The sequence below is a fragment of the Callorhinus ursinus genome, unplaced genomic scaffold (genome assembly GCF_003265705.2).
Source record: "Callorhinus ursinus isolate GAN/ISIS: 27379988/994484 unplaced genomic scaffold, GSC_fseal_2.0 scaffold67, whole genome shotgun sequence".
Classification (NCBI taxonomy): Eukaryota; Metazoa; Chordata; class Mammalia; order Carnivora; family Otariidae; genus Callorhinus; species Callorhinus ursinus.
The window spans coordinates 6,117,294-6,140,644 of NW_027397129.1; the positions used below are offsets into that span (position 1 = coordinate 6,117,294).

Below are 23,351 nucleotides of genomic sequence, written 5' to 3' on the forward strand. Positions count from 1 at the left end.
GTGATGGGTATTAAGAAGGGCGCATACTGCATGGAGCACTGGGTGTTATACACAAACAATGAATCATGGAACACTACATCAAAAACTAATGATGTAATGTATGGTGATTAACATAACATAATAAAATTTTTTTAAAAAGAGTCTGTCTCCCTCTTCCTCTGCTCCTGCCCCCGTGCTCGCGCTCTCTCTCTCTCTCTCTCTCTCTCAAACTTACAAATCTCAACACCCCAGAAACAACCCAATTAAAAATGGGCAGAAGATATGAATAGACATTTCTCTAAAGAAGACATCCAGATGGCCAATAGACACATGAAAAGATACTCATCATCATTATCATCAGGGAAATGCAAATCAAAACTAAAATGCCATATCACATCACACCTGTCAGAATGGCTAAAATCAAAAACACAAGAAACAATAGGTGTTGGCAAGGATGTGGAGACAAAGGAACACTCTTGCACCACTGGTGGGAATGCAAACTGTTGCAGCCACTCTGGAAAACAGCATGGAGGGTCCTCAAAAAGTTAAAAACAAAACTACCTTATGATCCAGCAATTGCACTACTGGCTATTTACCCAAAGAATACAAAAATACTAATTCAAAGGGATACATGCACCCCTATGTTTATAGCAGCATTACTTACAATAGCTAAAATATGGAAGCAGCCCAAGTGTCCATTGACTGGTGAATAAAGAAGAGGTGGTGTGTGTGTGTGTGTGTGTGTGTGTGTGTGTGTGTGTGTGTATAATGGAATATTATTCATCCATAAAAAGAAAGAAATCTTGCCATTTGCAACAATATGGATGGAGCAGGAGAGTATTCTAAGCGAAATAAGTCAGACGGAGAAAGATAAATACCATATGATTTCACTCCTGTGGAATTTAAGAAATAAAACAAACAAGCAAAGGAAAATAATGGGAGAGAGAGAGACAAAGAAAGAATTTTAATTATAGAGAACAGTCTAATGGTTAGGAGAGGGGAGGCAGGTGGGGGAATGGGTTAAATAGGTGATGGGAATTAAGAAGTACACCGTCCCAATGAGCACAGGGTGATGTATGGAACTGCTGAATTACTATATTGTACACCTGAAACTTAATATAATACCATATGTTAACTAACTGGAATTTAAATAAAAACTAAAAAAAATAAAAGGACTAAATTTTCTAGCTAGTGATAATAAAAGTAATAGTTACCCAAGTTTAAAATGGTATACATTTGCATATGAATGATGGGTCAACTTCTGCATCTGACTTGCTTCGGTTTATCGACAGTGGGCAGCCTGACTTTTTTTTTTCAGTAAGCGGATTTTTAAATTAAATTAAAATCAAAACCATTCTTTTGGATGCTCAGATTAGAACAACTGACAGCCTCTTTAATGATTAAAAACAGCAGATGGTGATGCCTTGGAACAGTCTGACCAGTCTAAATATCTTGGAACCTATACTATTCCTCTTTTCCCTCTTATCCATATATTAAAATGGGAAAGATCCTACTGTTCACATAGGTTGGAAACTCCATACATGGTAGAAGAAGAGGGAAGAAAGCAAGTGGTCAAACATCTATTATTATTCAAGCTAAGGACAGAAAGGAGAGAATATATGAGCTTAAAGGTAAAGAAAGTGGCCTCATACAAATTGGAAAACATATCTCTGGCACTGGCTTTAAATTTGCAAACTCATGGCTGGAAAGCTGCCTTGCTGCAATCAACTAAAGCTAACAAGTTTCTCCAGGTGATTACAGCAGTGTTTGTTTACAGATACCTATTTAAAATGGCAATGTAATAAGTTATGATTTTATTTAAAGCAGGTTACAGTTGCACTCCTGCACCACTTGGTACTACACCATGAATTAGAAAGAACCTAAGGCTTAGCTAACTGGGATAGGAGAAGATGAATGTGTTTTTAAGGTTCTAACTTATACCAAACTGAAAATCTTTTTGTTAAAATAAAACAGGAAACTAAAGTGCCTCATTTGCCATTAAAGTGGCTATTACTAAGGTTTAAAAGAACTAACTTATGGGGCACTTGGGTGGCTTAGTAAGTTTAAGTGACCAACTCTTGATTTTGGTTCTGGTCATGATCTCAGGGTTGTGAGATCAAGCCTTGCATGGAGCCCCACATCAAGCCAGCATCTGGCTATGTGCTCAGTGGGAAGCCTGCTTGAAATTCTCTCCTCTCTCTCCCTCTGCCCCTCACCCCACTCACGTGCACTCTCTCTCTCTCTCTCTCTCTCTCTCTCTCAAATAAATAAAAAGAAATAAATAAAAGAAATAACATGATAAAATGGTATCATCTATTATTTCAGATTTAACAGCTTGCAAGTTTGTTGTCTATACTATTACAAAGAATAATGGAGTAGAACTATTATTTCTGATTATCAGGATCCCTCAAAAGACAAAATGCCTCTCATGAGGCTACCTCAGTGAGACAAAACTTTGAACAAATTCGGCCACAAAGAGCTTGTTTTCTGATAAACTCCTTTGGCCACTTCTGGATTTGGTGCCTTTCAAATTACCTCTGCGACACACCATCTCACAAATTCCTCCAATGACAGAGTAGATTTTAAACCTGCATGTTTTTGAATGAAGAAGTTCAAGGTTCACCATAAAACCTATAATCCCACAACACCCTCCTGGCTTTGTCACCTGCACACATGTCCAGCCCCAAAGGATTTGCTCCAAAACAATTCTAGAGACTGGTATTTCATTGATAATCTCTTTAGCCCAAGCTATAGATAACTGCTTTGTATTCTCTCTACATGGCAGAATAATTGGTTTATGGGACTCCATTCTGCCCAGTTGCAAAAGGAATTCTTGGTCTCAGGAAACAAACTGAGGGTTCCTGGAGTGGTTGGGGTGGGAGGGATGGGGTGGCTGGGTGATGGACATTGGGGAGGGTGTGTGCTATGGTGAGTGCTGTGAATTGTGTAAGACTTATGAATCACAGACCTGTACCTCTGAAACAAGTAATACGTTGTATGTAAAAAAAAAAAAGATAGTAGGAAGGAAAAAATGAAGGCGGGTAAGTCGGAGGGGGAGACGAACCATGAGAGACTATGGACTTTGAGAAACAAACTGAGGGTTCTAGAGGGGAGGGGCTGAGGAATGGGTTAGCCTGGTGATGGGTGTTAAAGAGGGCATGTATTGAATGGAGCACTGGGTGTTATACGCAAACAATGAATCATGGAACACCACATCAAAAACTAATGATGTAATGTATGGTGATTAACATAACATAATAAAATTAAATTAAAAAAAAAAGAATAGGCTTTGTCTGCCTACCTTGAGCTGTGTGTAAGTCTCTAAAAAGCAACTTTAATGATGGCTCTAAGGGCTAGCTCAAACATTTTCCAGTCTGGAGCTTATTGATTTTTCCACGTTTGGGGATTTGTTGGAGATAAGCCATGTAGGAAAAGAAACTGAAAAGACTTGCTTGTCAATGAGCCACAATTCCAAAGTAGATGTGCGTAATTGCCTTTCCTTGGCCCAAAGTAAACAGGCAATCACCCATCTGGTAAAGACAGAGACCAAAAATATCTGGGGCTAAGACACAACTCTGGATGACAAAAAGCATCTATAAAAGAGGAAAACCATCTCACAAGTATTTTGCCCATATAATAAAGAAATAACACATGATTTTGGTATTCTTGAAATTGTTTTTTAAATTATGACTGGACTTGATTCTCTATATTTATTTCATAATAAAGGAGTTAAGGGAAAATGAACAGAAAAAAACTTCATAAATATTTAAATGACAAATTTAGATTTATGTCTTCCCATCCTGATGGAGTTTTTGGTTCTTAAACATCTTATGATAGGACAGAAATGTTGTTAAACAGATAGAAAGACCCAAAGAAGATGATGATCTTGACATTTAAGTGGACATTTTTGTGTACGCAAAGCAACCCATATGATCTAGCCCAAAAAACAACTTGATTTGCTTCTCATCTGTTATCCTATTGGCAGTGTCCCTACTTATCGTGGCTTATGGAACTTGCTTTATCATAAATATTCACCTAGCAAATCACCCAAATAGAGCAGAATTTTATCTAGCCTACTATATTGGGGCCTGGCTTCCACTATTCCTCCAAAGGGATCCCATTACACCAAAGCGTCCCTTGAAATGTATTTTGCTTTCCAGCTCAAATAACCTTAATTAATTTCTTCACTGATCCTACGCAGTCTATTCCATACTGGACTATTTGTGCTACTGGGCCATAAACTCCTAGAGAATAAAATTCTTAATTGTCCAGTGTTCTCCCTTTATATAATTTCCATCCTCCAATGCTTTCTAAATGCTTAAAAATACAGAAATTCTTAGTGTCAGTCAAGAAAACCCCTGATATTTATTCTCTTGATGAATAATGAATACCTTTCCACAGGTAATTATTAATAATAAATTTTAAAATAGACATTGAATATGAGACAACTAAAAGTTCCAAGTGGATCAGGAAAACATTTTATTTTTTTAAAAAAAGTGTGGGGCAGGGGCGCCTGGGTGGCTCAGTCGTTAAGCATCTGCCTTCGGCTCAGATCATGATCGCAGGGTCCTGGGATCGAGTCCCACATCGGGCTCCCCACTCAGCGGGAAGCCTGCTTCTCCCTCTCCCACTCCCCCTGCTTGTGTTCCCTCTCTCGCTGTGTCTCTCTCTGTCAAATGAATAAATGAAATCTTTAAAAATAAATAAAAATAAATAAAAATAAAAAAGTGGGGGGCATAGTATTTCTACTTCAAAGCAGATGAAGAGAACTGTCCTAAAAGAATTCTCTGACCAAAAGGTCCATGCCAAAATAATGCTAGCAAACAACTGCTAACAGCATGGATGTTTCCATTAGTTAAGGACAACTTTTTATTCCAGCAACTGTCTTGCCAATAAAATGTAAATAATGCTTTGAAAGGAGTCCAATTATCTGGTGCAGCAATGTAGTTGAAATAAACAAAAGCATCCACCTGTCCCTCTATTCCCTCCTGCCCAGCCACTGCTGAGACTGAGAATGGATAAAAGTTCCCAGACATCAGAGAAAAAGGGAAACTGGGCATTGAGTACCACTGAGTGCCTCTAAACCAGCAAGGTAACTGGGCATGTCAGAGATTAAACCTATGGTCTTATAATGAAGTTAACTAAAGGTAAGCAAGTTCAGCCTCAGAGCAGATAGATTCAAAAAGAAAATGTTTACCTCTGTGACATTGTTCAAATTAGGACATCAAGGAAGAGCCTTTCATGATAGTCTTATTAAAAGCAAGATCTTGATTGTAACAGTCTCCTTTTATTGTTTCTTTTGCTTTGTTGACACATTAATAAGGTTTCTAATAGTACCAGGCTCTATTCTTATAATGATTTCTAAAATCATAAAGAGTTATTCATTTCATCATTGAGCTGACCTTGGTCAATTCAGTAAACCCCAGATATAAGCAAAGCTAAAAATATGAGAACTTTCACAGTCAATAATAGCTATAATTGACACATTCAATTCCCAGAGACAGGCACACAGTGGGCACTCAAAAATATTGTTGAATGAATGGGTGAAAGATATCTACTCATGGATTGTTCCTACCTGACATTAGAATACAGTATGCCTGAGATAGATGGAAACAGCTGAAAGTCACATATATAGATTCACTATATACATATACATTCCACTGTTCAAGTAATTAAACATTTCACCTTGTATATATATATATATATATATATATAAGCATGAGTCTGAAGACATTTTTAAAAGATCCTATATGAGCAAAATCAGGGGAGAACTAACCACATGAATTGCAAAACAGTATATCTAGCTTCAAAGATGCTAATTCAGGTCCAGGGGGATCCAATCAACCTCTTTGTTGAAGTAAAGATAAAAGTTTTTGACAGCAAATGCTATTCTGATAAAATGGAATTTTCAATTACTCTATGAACATCTGGTCCATGCTACAATTTCTGGAGCCCAGCAGCACACTGCTTTGCAATGTCACAAAATACTCTCCATTGAGAACTCCCTATTTTGCCAAAAGACTAACTGAAATGAATGTTTGGAAATTTAGGGAGGTGAGAGGTGAGTCAGGGGGATAGGTAGAGGATAAGCAAAGGATGTTCAGTCACTAAATCATAATTTCATCAAAAGGCTAGAGGAAATAAAATTACACATTGCTGGTAGAGTGTTGGAAGTGTAAACGTCTTAATACACCTGTGATTGAAACTAGACTATGCATAGTGTGAAACTTACAGAACATTTTCATGGCTAATTTGTAATAGCAGTTGAATTAGGCACAGATCAAGTTCTTTCAATCCATATTTTACACAACAAACCTGTTAAATGATATTCAGGTGATGAACTACCAAATAAACAAGTTTAGTAAAATGCAGAACTATTTATACTTCCAGAAATAAAGCAATCATTACACTGCATTTGGATGCATTTAGATATGAAAGCAGATAGATGTTATTGTGAGTTTCTGTATGTTGCTTCCATTTGGTATCAATTAGCATGGGAGGCAAACCGATTCAGTGTTGTAGTGAACTCCAAACTAGGTCCACATTAGAGCAATTAGAGTCATCTTTTCAGCTGATGAATTTATAATCAATAATTAAAATCATAAAGTAAGAGACACTGAATATGATTTGAAACAAATTAGTTGAGCTTGGGACTAGTATGTATAGTTCTAGGACATGATTCCCAAAAGGACTACATATTTAAGTAAACATAATGGTATATCCAAGTAATCACAAATGGTCATGCAAAGAAGCATGGAAGAGACAGAAGCCTATTAACCTCAGCACCACTCAACCCAGAAATAACTCTGAAAGGAAGAGATTCAAACCCAGTGATATCCCTAATTGTGCAACAAACCCATGAACCTCTGGCACCTCTGACCTCTGTAATGGTCAGTTACTCTTCTTGGAGACTGTCTGCTGCAATTGCATAAGGCAAAATTCTTGGCTTTGCCAGAAGTTGGTAATTTTACCAAATAAGTCAAAATCAGGAAGTGAAGGCATTGGTTAAAAGATTTGAGTGTGACTCCCAAGCTCAGTGTCAAACCACCTCAAGACCTAAATCAGGTGGTAAAATATCCTGAATGACAACACTTACTTGTTCTCAAGGCACTCTGAGAGCTACAGAGAGATAGCATTCCAAAAAGTGCTATATGTGAGTAGAAAGTATAGGATAAAGAATTCTCCATCACCTTCTTTTCTGGGAAGCCATGACAATAAGAGCTGAATTACTGGGGACAAGCTGAGACATAATTAATCCAAAGGCACTCAGATGATAAATGAATTTGTAATTAAGTCACCTGGCAACAAGGAAATTCAGCTCAGCCAACCAAGTGACCTGGTCTTGGGCAAGTTGAGAGTGATACCAGGATTGATGATAATCTGGAAAGCAGAGATTCCTGTCATTAATTTTCATCTCCACCCTGACTCAGCTCATGGATGTATTAGGTTGGGGCAGTCAAAACACAATCCAAACTCAAGTGGCTAAACCCCTGGCTTTGCCCTTCAGGTGCAAAAGCTTTCCAGACATTCTCCTTCTTTGGTCGAATATACTGATTCTGGGTTCCATCCCTAGAGGACTGTTCTCAGAGATGGGTTGCTGAATATTAAGGGATTTGGGCTTTTACTCAGAAAGTCATGAAGTACCTTTGACATTCACAACTAAGCATTCTGCTATAGCAGTTATAAGAACAAAACCCAAAGAAACTTTGGCAGTGTGAAGCAGCACAGGGCCCAGGTGTCTGGGAAAGTGGGGAGCAAATACAATTTGTACCTTTTTCCTCAAACGCTGGCAACACAATATTAGCTCACGAACAATCCATTCCTGCTCAAGGAAAAAATTAACAGATGCATAAAATTATCTCTATTTTGAAAATCCTGACACTCCCTATCAATCATGGGTCCCTATACATGCAAAGAAAAATGCTGTGCTAATAACCAAATTAGAAAACACAGAAAACTACAGACATGAAATCCAAGATGAAGCCAAAACAAAGGTGTAAGGTACACTCTATTGGGTATATTTGGCCCAATTTTGGAGTGATTCTGACAGAACCAGAAGAAATATTATCAGGATCAGAGTTAGTTGGACAAGGTGTTTAAAACCCTTATTCTTCTCCAGAGACATCTACTCAAACCTCAAGAACTGCTCAGCACTGGAACCACCAGGATTTTAGAGCACTTGGGTTTGAGATACCCATCACAGTATCAATGAACCAAAGAGACCTGAGACTATTTTTCCCCCCCTCAGGGAATCTTTGAGACTTTCAGTGCAGGTCTGAGTCCAGAGATGATTCCATTTTTCCTCATGACCTTTCTAAATTGGTAGTCCCAAGAAGCAGCAGTACCATATTGCCCTGGAGTTAATATACCTAGAACTATTCTAGTTAGAATGGTTACAAGATCAGGCATACATGGTAAGTTCACTCAGTGATTGTCTTTCAACTACTCTTCCTCAGGATAAAATGAAAAATATTATGTGAATCCAGGTTTGAGTTGGTAAAATCTTATAAAATGTTAATTGTTGAAATTGTTGCTGTTGTTTGAGGTAGCAATAACTGAGGTGACACAATTATGTGCGCAGCCTAGAGTTGATTTGGGATATAACAATTAAATACTATTATGGAAACTCACAAGCACTGAGAACTCACTAGGTAGAGCCTGAGGTGTAAGCAAGACTGGAATTCCAACTGTACCTAAAGTTTAATGACTCAACCAAATCGAAGAAAGCAAACTCAAGGGTTGGCTTAAGATCTAGCCACTGCTGGGTGCCTGGGTGGCTCAGTTGGTTGAGTGGCTGCGTTTGGCTTGGGTCATGATCCCGGTGTCCTGGGATCGAGCCCCGCATCGGGCTCCCCCTGCTCTACAGGGAGCCTGCTTCTCCCTCTGCCTCTGCCTGCCACTCCCCCTGCTTGTGTTCTCTCTCTCTCTCTCTCTGTAAAATAAATAAAATCTTAAAAAAAAAAAGATCCAGCCACCGCTGGAATGATGGGGAAAAAATTAAGATATATACATGCAAACTGAATATTGAGAAAAAATATGAAAGTGTTGCCAAAATGGAACAGCAAAAAGTGTCTGTGTGTACATGCATGTGTGTGTAATCATCATCTTATATGTAGGAGAGTCTTGGAATAATGCCACACATTTGCTTTAGAATACTCTCATTATTATACAATCTACACTATATATATATACACAATACATCCCATTTGTAAGAAACACTCCCTCAGAAAAATTAAGCATAGTCCACTGATACTGTTTTCCTAGAAAAAATGTGACAAAAAATTAAAACAGCATTGTTCTAGCCAGGTATAAAGTGAGAATCAATTATGACCATTTCCTTTCCTGGATCACTTCATTTTAAAAAGCATCTAACTAAAACGCTTTCTGATATAAATAAAAAAGCACTTTTGGGAGATACAAGGCTAGTAAACGATACATACCAGTCTGTACCCCGTGACACACTACTAATCCTTTGAGAATTAAACAGTCTCTGTTTCAGTTATATAAATGTTTAGTTTTCTCATCTTTAGTCTCAGTAAGGTTGCCCAGAAAGTATATTATCTCTGTGGATGTCACCACTTGCCAATTAGGGAAGACAGCAGTGCACAATCAGTAGTGACCTCTATATATTATAGACTTTGACACTTGAGTCAGCTGGGGAGGGGATGGATTAGACGGTTTAACAGAATCTATAGATAAACTTTATTTCTATGAAAAACATTTCTTTTTTTGAATTGTGCAATTTTTTCCTTTGGATTCATTTATAAGACCAAAACAAAAGCATTTAATGATGTTTACAGTGAAATGAAAGAGCTGAAGACCAGCACATAATCACCATATTTTGTTTTCTCATCTTTAAGTCTTCTAGCAGTGGGGCTTCCAGCTGAGCTTGCGTCTAGCTTCTCTCAAGACATAGCCAAGCATTCTGAAGCTTCACTGAGCCTAAACACCAAGCTGAATTCATAGTTCTTAATTGAAAAAGACAGGCTGTTTTCCTAGCATGTTTGCATCAGTAAAACACTGAAAATGACATTTGTGCCCAAGTCCATCTGAACATTCTGCCTTAGCTTAACTCTGCTAATGTTTTTATACCCTGGTTTATGCCTAGCATGGTTTTAAATAGCTCCTCTTGTTAAAGCATGTGTGGCTGCATTCACAAAAATAGACTCTTCCTCATATATGTGAATGTCACTCTTGAGATTTGCTTTGAGGTGTTTTTCGTATGCACAGAATGTTACTTGGAGTCAGCCATATTTTCTTAAGATAGTCTCTCCTATGACCAATGGCAGGCATGTGTTTGGTAGCTAGAGGAATTTGGCATAGACAAAATGGGAAGTTTGGTACTTTCCCTCTTCAGTAAAGGGTATACAATCTGTGCCCAGAGAACAGAGTCTCTCTCTGGGTAAAGTTAACAAGGCTGATATGGAAATAAAACCCACCCCTTTGGTCTCATTAGTGCTATGTTCTGTGCAACTCGACTGATCAGTTAAATTTCATGTACTAAAGCAAAAAGAGGCATTTATTCCTGGTGAGAAGGCATCTGCTCGTTTTCTATGTGCTCAGTGCAGTTACTATTGAAGAGAATGTATGCAATATGTATATGTAGGCAGCTTTTAAAATGCCTGAACTTTATACAAACCTAGGGGATCCACTCAGGGAAAATAAAGAATCTGGTCCAGTGTCAGGACATCTCACAACTCTGTAGATACTATTCAGGCATGAGCACAGTGCACACCTTGACAACAAACTCATTACAGTAAAGTAGTACAATGTATCTACAAACATTCTGGGCTCTTTAGGATCTATGGTTGCAACTTACATCCAAACTGCCCTTACCATGGTCAGGCATCTGAGATCCCATGGAGGTCACACTGGTGTTCAGCACGTCATTGACAGCAGTATCACAATACAGGCTCCGCTGGACATCATGTTCACTGTCAGTCTGGTCACTCTCTTCATGGCCACTATCCTTCAGGCTGTTGCCCTCTAAGTCCTTGAAAGTAGAGCTGCTGGGTTGAAGAAAGAATGATAACTTACAACTGTGATAATCTGATTTTTAAAATCTTTGAGAGCTAGGATGATATCAGCTCTGCTGTGAGGCCAACAGTGACTGGATTGTCCAAAAGAGTAGAAAGAAGAGGAATTTCTGTTTAAAGGTAATGGAACTTGGGACACCTGGGTGGCTCAGTTGGTTGATTGTCCAACTTGTGATTTCGGCTCAGGTCATGATCTCACTGGTTGTGAGATCGAGCCCTGTGTCATGTCGGGCTCCCTCTGCCTCTGCCTCTCTCACTCTCTCTCAAATAAATAAATAAGTAAATCTTAAAAAAATAAAGATAATGGAACTTAACACTGTAGAGAGGCTCCCACTATTGGATGCTGATGTAGCTAACACTTTCATTCACTTATCTTCAATGCATTACTACAGGCAAGGTGGAAAAAGGTACACATCTGAAACAACCACCTGCAAAGAATATCACCATTTCAGAAGCTTTTCTTTCTTATATAATCAAAATAAAATAATAGCTAATGTTTACTGAGCAATTACTAGACATAAGGCACTATTCTAAGTGCTTGACATGAATTAACTTTTTTTAATCATCACAACTATGTAAGAGAAAAGTACCATTAATACTCCCATTTACAGATGAAAAAACAGAAGCACACGGAAGTTAAATAACTTGCCCAAGGTCATACAGCTGATGAAAATGTAGCAGATCTAAGACCAACCCAGGCAGTCTAGCTCCAGAGCCTGGATCCTTAACCACTATGTATACTGCTTCTCCAAAAATGTCTACTAATCAACTGCAAAAACTGAAGTGGCAGAAATTGAGGTAATGCAATTAAGACAGAAGGGATTATCAGGATCAGAGAACTCAGGTAAGTTTTAACTGAGAAAGTCAGAGAGACAAAGAAAATGTGGAGAGGCACAAGCTGAGAAGCGGAGCCTTGGTGCATGCACAGTAAGATAAAAGTGAGAACCAGAGAGTGAGCTCTAATAAAACTGGGTTTTATGCTAAGAATATGAAAACCTTCAGCTGAGGAGTTTATGGGCCTATTTTTCTTGCATTTGTTAAATCAATCCACCATTCAATGCACTAAACATAGTATCCAAGAACCTCACACAAAAATAGAGAATAACACATAAGGTACATCCACAGAGGCCCCACCTGCTATTTCTAATACTTTGTATGTCCTGACAGAATCTGCAGATGTGCAACACTATGGACCATAAATTATGAATCTGAAATAAATAGTGAATGGTGAATCCATTTCCCAATCAGTGAGGAAGCAGCAAAGGCAAACTCAAGAAAATGTATTGTTGTCTCAACAACAGAGAGTGTCATGCTTGTGAATTAGGACAAGTCCCAACAGACCTACTGTACCTCTGAAAATGGAGCCTGGGGAGATGACAGTGAAAACTCATTTGATGTGCTCAACCTTGAACATCCACAGGCCTGGCTCTCTCAGGCTTTGATAACATTCAGTACATATGATGAAGAGCTATGCCATGGACACAATAGATACATTGTCATTCTCTACATTGGTCAAAAGGAATCACTGCAGATTTTTAACATATGACCAATCTAGATGTAGAATGCTTGCTGCTCTGAATATGAAAAGGAAAAGATCAAAAGGGCGGTAACTGGAAAGCCATAATTATAAGAAAATGAAGAGCAGGAGAGAGTAAAGCATTGACCTGTTTGCTAATTATTTTCAGAAAGGATCACTGAGCATCACCTGTATTAAAACTAAAATCATTCAATAAGCCAACTCACTCAGCTCCTCCAAATTATGTCATGCAGCTACTCAGCCCTGTGGACCCACCAGCATGCAGTTCTATTAAAAAACCAATCATCCTAAAATTCTTTTATGGTCAAGAAGACCAATTGGAAACACAGGCTTTAGAGTGTGTAGCCATTTCTAGCTTTATGGCACAGATGTTGGGGCGTCCTGTAAATACTAATGCCATAGATTGAACAGATCCAAAGTTTTTCTTTTAGAAAAAAAATTTTTGGTCCTGCCTACATGGACTCCTGCATCTCAGAAGAAAGGAAATGACCTGCCCAGTTCATATATTTTTAAAACAAAATAAATTTTTTGACCTGCATTTCTGGTACCTGGAGCACATGAAAATTTCTTTAATCTACAGCACAAAATTTTTGCTTTAAGCCAGAGACTTCAACCCTGAAATGAGTGCATTTCAGCAGTTGCCAAAATATGCTTGAGACATACATTGAGCAGGAATATAAAGACAACACAATTTACCATCCCTTAGACCAAGGTTTCTCAACCTTGGCACTATTGATATTTTGGGCTGCATAATTTTTTGTTGTCAGAGGCCATCCTACACATTGTAGAATGTTTAGCAGCATCCCTGGCCTCTACCCATTAGATGCTAGTAGTGCTTCTCCCAGAAGTTATAACCAAAAAGGTTTCCCTCCATACATTGCCAAATCACCCCCAGTTGAAAACCACTGCTTTAGGTTCTTTAAAACTCTATTCCTGCAGCATGATAGATTTCCAGACTGTAGTGGAAAGAGCACTGTCATTAGAACAAGTGACAATCCGTACTGTGCCACTTCATCAATGGGACCCTGAACCTGGTATCTAATGTCTTTGAGCCTCAATTTCCTTGTCTGTAAAATGCATTTGCTAAAACCTTCTTCACAAGGCCATTTTGAGGACTCAATGAGAGTACATGAAGTACTGGGTAGACACAAATGGTCAATAAATGGTTATTGTTTAATATGATCATTAATCTATACAGTAATGTCTTCATTGAGTTATAATTAAATATTATGTCTGTGGTCTTTTTATAGGATTGATACAAGAAATCTGTATTTAAATCATGTTTTTCTACCTTCCATAAACTATAGTCAGACACTGTCCACTATGTTAATTTCTCCTAGAATTCAGGAATAGGAAAAGAAATTCTCCTGTCAAATGTGTGTCCTTCCTTTATTGAAAAATTAGAACTATATACCCTGGTGTACTTACCATTTTGTCTTGGCTTCTCAAAAGCTTCATGATAAATATAATATTTAATTGCTGTGATTTGGATGCCAAGGATCACAATTTATCTTCATCCAATTGGTTTAGATCTGCTTTTTTAAAGTTTGATCACCCGTTTTATATGCATCAGAATATTACAAGCCATCTCAGAGATTTTGTTTTTTAGGTAGAAATGAGAGAAATAAAATAGTGAAGGACTGGGCTACTTGGGACTGATAGTGTGAGTATAAAAAGTCAGGTATTCTTGGCTAAAATCAAAAACACAAGAAATATCAAGTGTTGGTGAGGATATGGAGAAAAAGGAAACCTCATGCACTGTTGATAGGAAGGCAAACTGGTGTAGCCACTGTGGAAAATAGTATGGAGCTTCCTTAAAAAATTAAAAATAGAACTAACCTACCATCCAGTAATCCCATTCCTGGGTATTTACCCCCAAAATACAAAAACACTAATTTGGAAGGCTATATGCACCCCTATGTTTATTGCAGCATTATTTATTATAGCCAAATTATGGAAGCAGCCTAAGCATCCATCAGTAGATGAATGGATAAAGAAGAGGTGGTATATATGTAGGTGTATATATATAATGGAATGAATATATATATATATATATATATATATATATATATATATATATATAATGGAATATTATTCAGCCACAAAAAGAATGAAATCTTGCCACTTGACACCTTCAACAACATGAACATGGATGGAGCTAGAAAGTATAATGCTAAGTGAAATAGTTCAGTCAGAGAAAGATGAACACCATATGATTTCACTCACATGTGGAATTTAAGAAACAAAAGAAAAAGAGAGAGAGGGAGAGAGAGTCAAACCAAGAAAAGGACTCTTAGCTACAGAAAACAATCTGACAGTGAGTTACCAGAGGGGAGGTAGGTGGGGGAATGGGTGAAACAGGTGATGGGGATTAAGAATACACAACGGAGAGTGTCATGATGAGCACTGAGTGACAAACAGAATTGCTGAATCACTATATTGTACACCTAAAACTAATATCACACTGTATGTTAATTATACTGGAATTAAAATTAAAAACTTCATAAAGGGCACCTGGGTGGCTCAGTCAGTTAAGTGTCTGCCTTCAGCTCAGGTCATGATCCTGGAGTCCGAGGATCAGGTCCCATATCAGGCTCCCTGCTCAGTGGAGAGTCTGCTTCTCCCCCTGCCTCTGCTCCTTCCCCTGCTCATTCTCTTTCTCTGCCTCTCTCTGCCTCTCTCTCGCTCTCAAATAAATAAAATCTTTTAATAAAAAAATAAAAAATAAATAAAAACTTCATAAAAATTTTTTAAGACTCCAAAAATGATAGTCATGTATCCTCTGAAAAAAAAATGCAAGGGGTCTAACGCCCTTCCCCCAAACCCTAGAATAGTTAACCCACTTAAAGATCAGTTTGCCCATCTGATGAACTAAGTACCACTTACTCTAATCTTGTGAGGACATTTAGTGGCTTAATGAAGGGATTTGAGTAAGGCACTTTAAGACCCAGTGAGCAAGATGCTGCAAATTGTAAAACAGCCTGGTAAATGGCTATTCACCCAAAACAAATAACAATTTATGCCAGGCATAAAAAATGCTGACTTCACTTGCTTTATTACCTGTGTACCTCTTGGGAGATGAAAGACTTGTAAACCAACTTTTGTGGGACAATAAATTAGGGGTACCCATTTGCAATGGTATTGTAAATGCAAATGTTTCTATTACTGCGCTGGTGGCCAACAAAGGGACAGATTTGTTTGAAAACAACCAGAGCAAGACTCTGAACATAAGAGTTACTCAGAAAATGCTTCATGAATAAACATTATTCACATTCTGCCCCATATTTACCCTTTAAAATATTGGAAATCTTTCCAAAAGACAGAATAATCTGAAAGGAAACAAGTCATGTCTTCCTAGGAGGTGACACCACATGCCCAAGGAATGCCATCTAAGAGTAAGAATGAGAAGGGAGTAAAAGTGAAGGGTATTGTAACTCTATTTAGAGAATATAAAGATGATTCTTCAGTGGTTCCTGGATCTCCTACCTGCATCACAATCACCTTGGGAACCTATGAAAACTGGAGATTCTCTAGGGATGGAGCTAAAGACACCTCCTAGGTGATTCTAATGCACATCAAAGGTCAGAAATTGCTGGTTTACAGGGAAATTTAGTACTCGTTCTCATTGGGAAAATGCTGAGATTTTCTTCAACTTCTTTCATCCATTCATTCAATAAACATGTAACAGCACTTGTTATAGACAAGGCATGATACCAGGGGCGCAAAACCCTAGAACAATTTGGGTGGAAAAGGAAAGCACTATGTATACTTTAGGAGCCAATGTTCATTTTCCTTTCCACACCGCTTTGCTATCTTGTTCATTTCCTGCTTTATTTTCTTTGCGCTCCAGCCTCATGCCCTGCTTGTTATTGCTCCAAAAGCACTGCAGGAGTAGGTAACAGACAGCAGCACAGAAACCAAGCATGAGGAAAGAGAGTGTTGCAGCAGGGGCAAAGTGCAACTGCCGGCTTTTCTTGCCCTGAAAAGATACCAAGGAAACAAACAGAGCAGGAAGGAAACACATCCAGAAAAAATTCTGAACCATCTTGGCTTGTTAATCTGGAATCCTGACATAAGCCTTGGGTACACCTGCAGGTTGCAGGTGATGCTCTGAAAACAAACAAACAAAAACACAGAAATATAACACCAGAGTCCGTGGTGCAAAGATTATGTGCCATCTCTCTTCCCTTTCCCTTCCAGATCCACTCTTTACCCTTCTCAACCTTGATTCGTGCTTAGGGGAACCCCTTTGCTCTTTGTCTTTCCGTTGGTTTACCCGAGGTAAATAGATGCGAGAGAGAAAAACAAGCCTGTGTGTAAATTGTCTGGACAAGACAGTTAACAACTGCTGGAGAATGCCAAAAAGAAGGGTCCAAGAAGCATCTTTGGATAAGTAGGAAGTGAAGAGAGAAAAAGAAAATTGATAGGAAAAGAAGTTCTCAAGATTCTCCTGAAATTGGATTCAAAGCGAGAGGACTTGAGGGACGCCTGGGTGGCTCAGTCAGTTAAGCGTCTGCCTTTGGCTCAGGTCATGAACTCAGGGTCCTGAGATTCAGCCCCCCCACTTCCCTTCTCTTCCGGCTCCCTGCTGAGCAGGGAGTCTGCTTCTCCCTCTGCCCCTCCCCCTGCTTGTTCTTGCTCTCTCTCTGAGATAAATAAAATCTTTAAAAAAAACAAAGAAACAGGACTTGATAGTAAAATTAAAACTGATAACAAGATTCAGAGTTTCCTGGCTGGGAGATTTTTCCATGCATGTAAATGGATCCTCAAGAAACCACATACAGTGAAAACCCTTTCAAACATAACTGTGAGCTATTTGAACACAGTTTGCAGGGTTTTTATCACCTGGTGTTACCACTCTCTCTTAACATTTTCCACATATTTTACATTTAAAATAGTCAGTCCCCAGAAAAGCATAGCACACAAGATTTCCTGTATCTTTCCAGGTATTGTGCTTTGTCTAAACTCAATGGATCCCATAAATTCCAAGGCCTTTGTGGTTTTCCAAAGCCCTCAAGGTTCCAAAAACAGAACCTGGCAAAAATGCATGTGTCCCTGAGGTTTCAGATGTTTCCTCTTAATCAAAGTGGACCCTGGTAAAAAGTCACTATTTTTGGTTTCAGGCAAGATCAGGAGACTTTTCCACTGAAAGCCTATTAAGTCCAGGTTGTGCATTTTGTGTGTAAACAAAAACACATAAAGTAATCAAAATCAGAGGTTTCTAGAGAGTCCCAAAGCTGCTGTGGAAATTCCCCAAAACGAAATGTTTGAACATTAAGTTTTCATCTCATCACTCTGCCTATGCATTGTATATTCGGGGCTGACCTAATACAAGGAGGGTCCCCAGGAGAAGGCTTACTGCCATGCTATGAAAATCGGGTTCTTGTTATCAGTTTAAACTGGTCATAGAATTCCCAAGTACCCAGAGCTAGCCCAAGGAACCTGTGAAGATAAGTCAAGACATGGTTTTTACCAGAAGGTTTGGAGTAACAGTCCTACAGCAGAAAATAAAGCAGATTTCTGCTGCAAAGTTACTCTAATCAGTGCACATAAAGAGGGGTCATTTTCCTACTAAAACAAATCAGTCAGATAATTTTGAATTCCTTACCTTTTGAGTTTATTCTGTGAGCTAAGAAAATATTCAAAATGGATTCCTCCCAACTCCTCAAAAAAAAAAAAAAAATTCCAAACTGAGCTATGACCGGTAATGCTGGGCTATTCATTTTAATGAACGATAATTAACGATCATCACTTAAGTTCACAAGCAATTCCAGACCAATATAGATAAACCTAGCATGTTTTCAGGGGTTACTGCAGCATCATGAATTAAATTAAACATGAATTAAAGTGGTTTGTTTGACAAGCCAGTTTATTCTTCAAATCCTACTCATCTGGCAATGTAAATTTATGGGATTAGAGCCAGCAAAATAATAGAATTTTCACATCTTCTCTACTGTAGCTCTAACACACCCTGCTTGCCTCTCTATTTTATTTATATTATTTTAACAAACACACTCAGAGTTCAATTTTAGGTGCAGAATAACCACTGGATCATTCAAGAGGATATTTGCATGAAGCAGTAACAAAGGCATCATCTGAATAGTCAGTACTGGTTTTTCAGCACAATAGTTTTCCATTTTGTTTAGTTCTCCCTCCTTAGAGGGCTCCCTGAACCTTGGTGCCCCACCAGATGGAATCTTCCTTGGCAGTACTCAGCTCTGTATTCTGTAGCTCCATGGATAACTGAGTTATGACCAACCAACCACTCAAATCTTAATTTTGAATGCCACATTTGAAATGTTTCCAAATATTTTAAGAAGCACTGAATCATGCAAAGATTCTTTTCCTCTCTCATCTACAAAATTTTTCAAAGATAAGAAATTAGTTAATCTACCATTAACATAGCTTTAAAATGATTCCAAAGTTGACAAAACAACAGCAATCTTGAAATTCATTGGAAGTTCCACATGAGAAATTGTTTAAGGCCTCTCTTCATTTAAAGTGCAGAGCAACAAGGATTTCGATATCAACATGATTTTGAAAGTATCTGTTTTCTAATATTAGATTTCAAGATCATAATATAAAACCATATTTTAATATGACCCCAGTTTTTAATTTGTGTTTATGCATACATTTTGATGTAAAGGAATATGGTAAAATGCCAACAGTGATTATTTTGGCATCGTGGCATTACCAGTGATTTTTATTTTTTTATGTTTTTCTGAATTTTTCAAATCTCTTACAATAAGCAGATAGGCATTCCTTTTAAAATCCAAAAACAAAGGCATCATGGGGCACCTGGGTGGCTCGGTGGGTTAAGCACCCAACTCTTGATTTTGGTTCCGGTCATGGTCTCAGGGTCCTGAGACCCAGCCCCAAGTCAGACACCCTGCTCAGCAGGAAGTCTGCTTGAGAGTCTCTTTCTTTCTCAAATAAAAAAATCTTTAAAAAAAACACAAAGGCATCATTTAAAAGGTTTAATCTGTTTTGCTTTTTATATTAAATGAAGCTTAGTTGTGGAAATAGGCAAGCAAACCAACATACCTTTTGATTAAATGGGCTCGGCTGTTCACATAGTTGGAATCAAAGGAATAGTTTTCAGTCTGCAATGGGAAAAAAAAAATTAAAAAGGTTACATAGATGATTCATGAAAAGAGCCAAACTGTCCTACTTAGAGGGAATTTTTCTGCTGGGCGAGAAGCAATGAATGAATCACAAACCGAAGCCGTAGTGGGGTAACAGCCTGAGGAATGCCTGCCGCTGTGGAGGCAGCCCTCACCTGCAGACCAAGATGAAATTGATATAAACAGCCCCTAGAATACAGATGGCTACTGACCATGCAAGCACTTAGAGGAAGAGCCAGCATGACCCACAATCTTTACAGAAACTAATTGTTTCCCATTCCCAGTGGATATAATTCTGTGCCCATCAAATTGACTGGAAGTTCAAAGGTATTTTTATTAGTAGTAGTTAATTAACATGTTAAAATATTTATTCCATAGATATGGAAATGCAGGCAAGGTAATCCCCTACTGTGGATTTAAACTCTGCACTTCCCTTTGTTTTAAGACATTTTGCTCAGCACTGGTTATGCAGGAAGGCCTTCGTTTTATCACAGATATAAAGGCAAACAAGTATTATGCCTGAAACCGGGTGAAGGGCAGTCCACAGGGGGTGCCAAAGCCTTTCATGTGAAACATGAAGTTTGCAAGCAAACGCTGTCTCAGCTCCTATCATTAAAACACGACTGCCTAATCTGGTTACAGTAGACTGCCTGAGCAACAGCTTTACAAAAGCAAATGCAGAATACCTGCCAGATGAAAGAGATGGGAAAACACCCAAAGGGGGCAGCCTTGGAAGGTGGGAATGCAGGGCAAAGTTGACACCGAAGTAACTGAAAGTCCTAGTAAAATGAATCTTACCCCCAACACTAAAGTACTACTCTCACTGAACCATTATATAATACTGGAAAATGCCTAAATGCATCTCCATCCTCCTGCTTTCCTACCAGACATCCTCACCATGCTCACCATTCCTTGGGGCCTCCTGAAATCACTTCAACTAAAAGTGCCTGAAAAAGGAAACACAATAGCTGTCTAGCTAACAAAACAGCAGATTCCTTTCAGATGACTACCTGTCAGACATTAACTGTGCAGGGCCCTTAGATGCAGCTTTTTGTTTCAACGAACTCAGAGTTTGGTAGAAGAGAAAACAGAATAGGTGATAGCAAATCCAACCCCCACATGAGTACCAAACAGCTAACAGTTAGGGTAGGGACCCTAAGTATCTAGAGTAGGTGGGGAGGGCAGTGGTGAGTAGGTGGGAGAAAGGAGGAGAGAGTATTGTGAAGAAAACTAAATCCCACCATTGTCTTGTACTTACTCAGGCATGCTCATGCCCTCTACATGCTCCTCATTTGAAGATGGGCTCTGTAATATCCACTCACACTGCTTTTATCTAGAGGATAAAATCCCCTTTAATGTAAACCACAAATGATTTTTGGTTCTGTTGGAAGGGATGAATTGGGAGAGCAAAAAATCAAAAGGGTCAGTTCGTTTCTAATTTGTTCATAAGAAAATGGATGCTGAAATTGTTGCAAATATAATTACAGGAAGAAGAGGCAAACTTGAAGCTACATTGGGAATACAATGCTGGAAGTATTGCTGGAACAGGTTATCCATCAGTCAGTCAAGCAACAAGCATTTCTTGAATTAATTTATTATACCAACATAATAGGCAAAAATTGTGCTGGGTAAGTGTGCTCTTTTATGATATTCAATACAATATATAATTCAACAAGTGGAAGTCTCCACCTGCCAAAAAGCATGCTATCCAATTAAAACAGGAAACTGATTAAGTAACTCAGGAGTTCAATGACTAGTTTCACTGTGCAACCTTGGGTAAATTACCTAATTTCTGCATGCCTCACTGTCTTCCTACATAAAATAGGGACAATAGAACAAGAATCCAAAGGGGAAGTTCAGCTGAATTTATCATGACTCGTGGTGGAAATGGTGGGAATCCTTATCCCCTGCTTTCTACAGAACCTGAAGCACTAGACATGAGGCAGATTTCTAGAACCAATTTTCCCATAGTGGGTGGGACTATGTTGAGTCATCCATTGTCTTTTTGTTTTTGTAATTGGTCTCAGGTCTCTTTGTGAGGCCACTTGATTGGAGTTATGGAAACAACCTATGAAACAGAATTATTCTAATTGATAGCATACACTATTCTGACCCCATTAATACTACAATCCAAACAACTGAGCTAATTGGCCATAGATAGCCTATTATGGGTCCGTGTATATTTGATGTCAAGTGTTCTTGCTCATATTGATTCAAGGTATGTGCTCAAACCCAACTTCTGTGCATTGAAAGGGTACATTTTTTCCACACTTCAGATGAAGCAAAGAATGAGACTCAGACCACCCTGAAGAAAGAAACAATCTTTTTTAATGAATAGCTTGCATGTCTGAAGCCAGTGGTTCTCAGCCCTAATGCACATTAGAATCAACTAGGGAACTTTGGGGTTTTAAAAATACTGTTGGCAAGGTCCCACTCCAAGAGATTCTGTGGTAAGTGGCCTGGAGTGGGGTCCAGGCATTGGTATTTTTTAAAGCTTCCCAGGTACTTCTAATGCATATCCAGAGGAGAGAACTGTCCTAAGCAAAGGACTGACCACAGGCTTTGACCTGATGTGCTGTGTTTTCTAATGCAAGCCCAGCTGTTTAGAGATGGCATCTCTTCTGTCAGATTATTTATCAAAGTCATCTCAACATAGGCTAAAGAACCAGAGCAGAAATACACTTTTTAAAGAAGTAATAAAAGAGCGTCTCTTTTTTTGCATGAAAGTATTGGCTCCTGGTTAGCCTTATTTAATCAAAATTTGCTTGACATTATTCCAATCCCCTCTCTAAGTATTCTAAATGGCAAATAACATGAAACATTTGAGAGGGGAAATTTTCTCTAAATGTCACATTAATTTCACTAGGAAATGTCCCCATCTCTAATGAGACAGCCAAGTTAACACAGGAACACAGTAAAGAGACGAGAAAAACATTTGTTTCTGAAAAAACAAATTTTGACATTAAAAAATGGGTCTAGAGCAAACTTTTATTTTCAGTCTCCATGGAATGCAAAATAAGAGTCACTTTCTTACCATTTAATATATTTCTCCCAAATCCTTTCTTTAATTAGAAGTGTTTATCCTAGGAACTCATTGAGAACAGACTTCTCACTTGGCTTAGGTTTAATAGCACCTTGATTTTCTGAAAACCTAAAGAATAAGTGCTTCTGTATAGCTGAGATTTTTAGATAGCTTAGGGCTTTCCTCTGCAAGGACTAAAACTTTGACTTAAAATCCTAATCATTCTGCCTTGTTTCTGAAGGGTATCATACAGTTGTTTATTGGTTACTTAGGAGCACCCTTCTAAACATAAATCACTGTACCACACAGGTTTTGCCGGTATACTCACTGACCCCAAAGTGCTCTGGTTTTTGAGTTCTTGCCTTTAATTTTTAACGTATGTCCTTCACCACCTTGCTATCAAACACTCAGTATTATTACTTCTCAGTGCTATCAATATATCAAAAACAGCTCCTCTTCCATTTCAAGTTTGATCCTTCTACTCTACTGTGTTCTTAGAAACTATATTTGTCTAGAAAACAAGAGTTAAGATCTGGGCAGAGAGTTGAAATATTGTTGTTCTAAGAGGGAAATTACATGATCTTTAATATAGAGACTTTTGTGTAATGTTTTGGTTCTTGTTTTTTGTTTTTTTACCTGCTTTGGAGTCTTCT

The 23,351-nt window shown here is 38.3% G+C and overlaps 1 protein-coding gene across 1 annotated transcript in view; it reads right to left on the minus strand.

Annotated features, from left to right (window-relative positions):
• PCDH19 (protocadherin 19) overlaps positions 1–23,351 on the minus strand; it is a 137,048-nt gene that overhangs the window by 44,020 nt on the left and 69,677 nt on the right. Inside the window, exons 4-5 of the mRNA XM_025869217.2 lie at positions 19,597–19,655; positions 10,816–10,988 (exon numbers count right to left, since the gene is read on the minus strand). Coding sequence (XP_025725002.1) covers positions 10,816–10,988; positions 19,597–19,655 — 232 coding nt within the window. The remainder of the gene's footprint in view (positions 1–10,815; positions 10,989–19,596; positions 19,656–23,351) is intronic.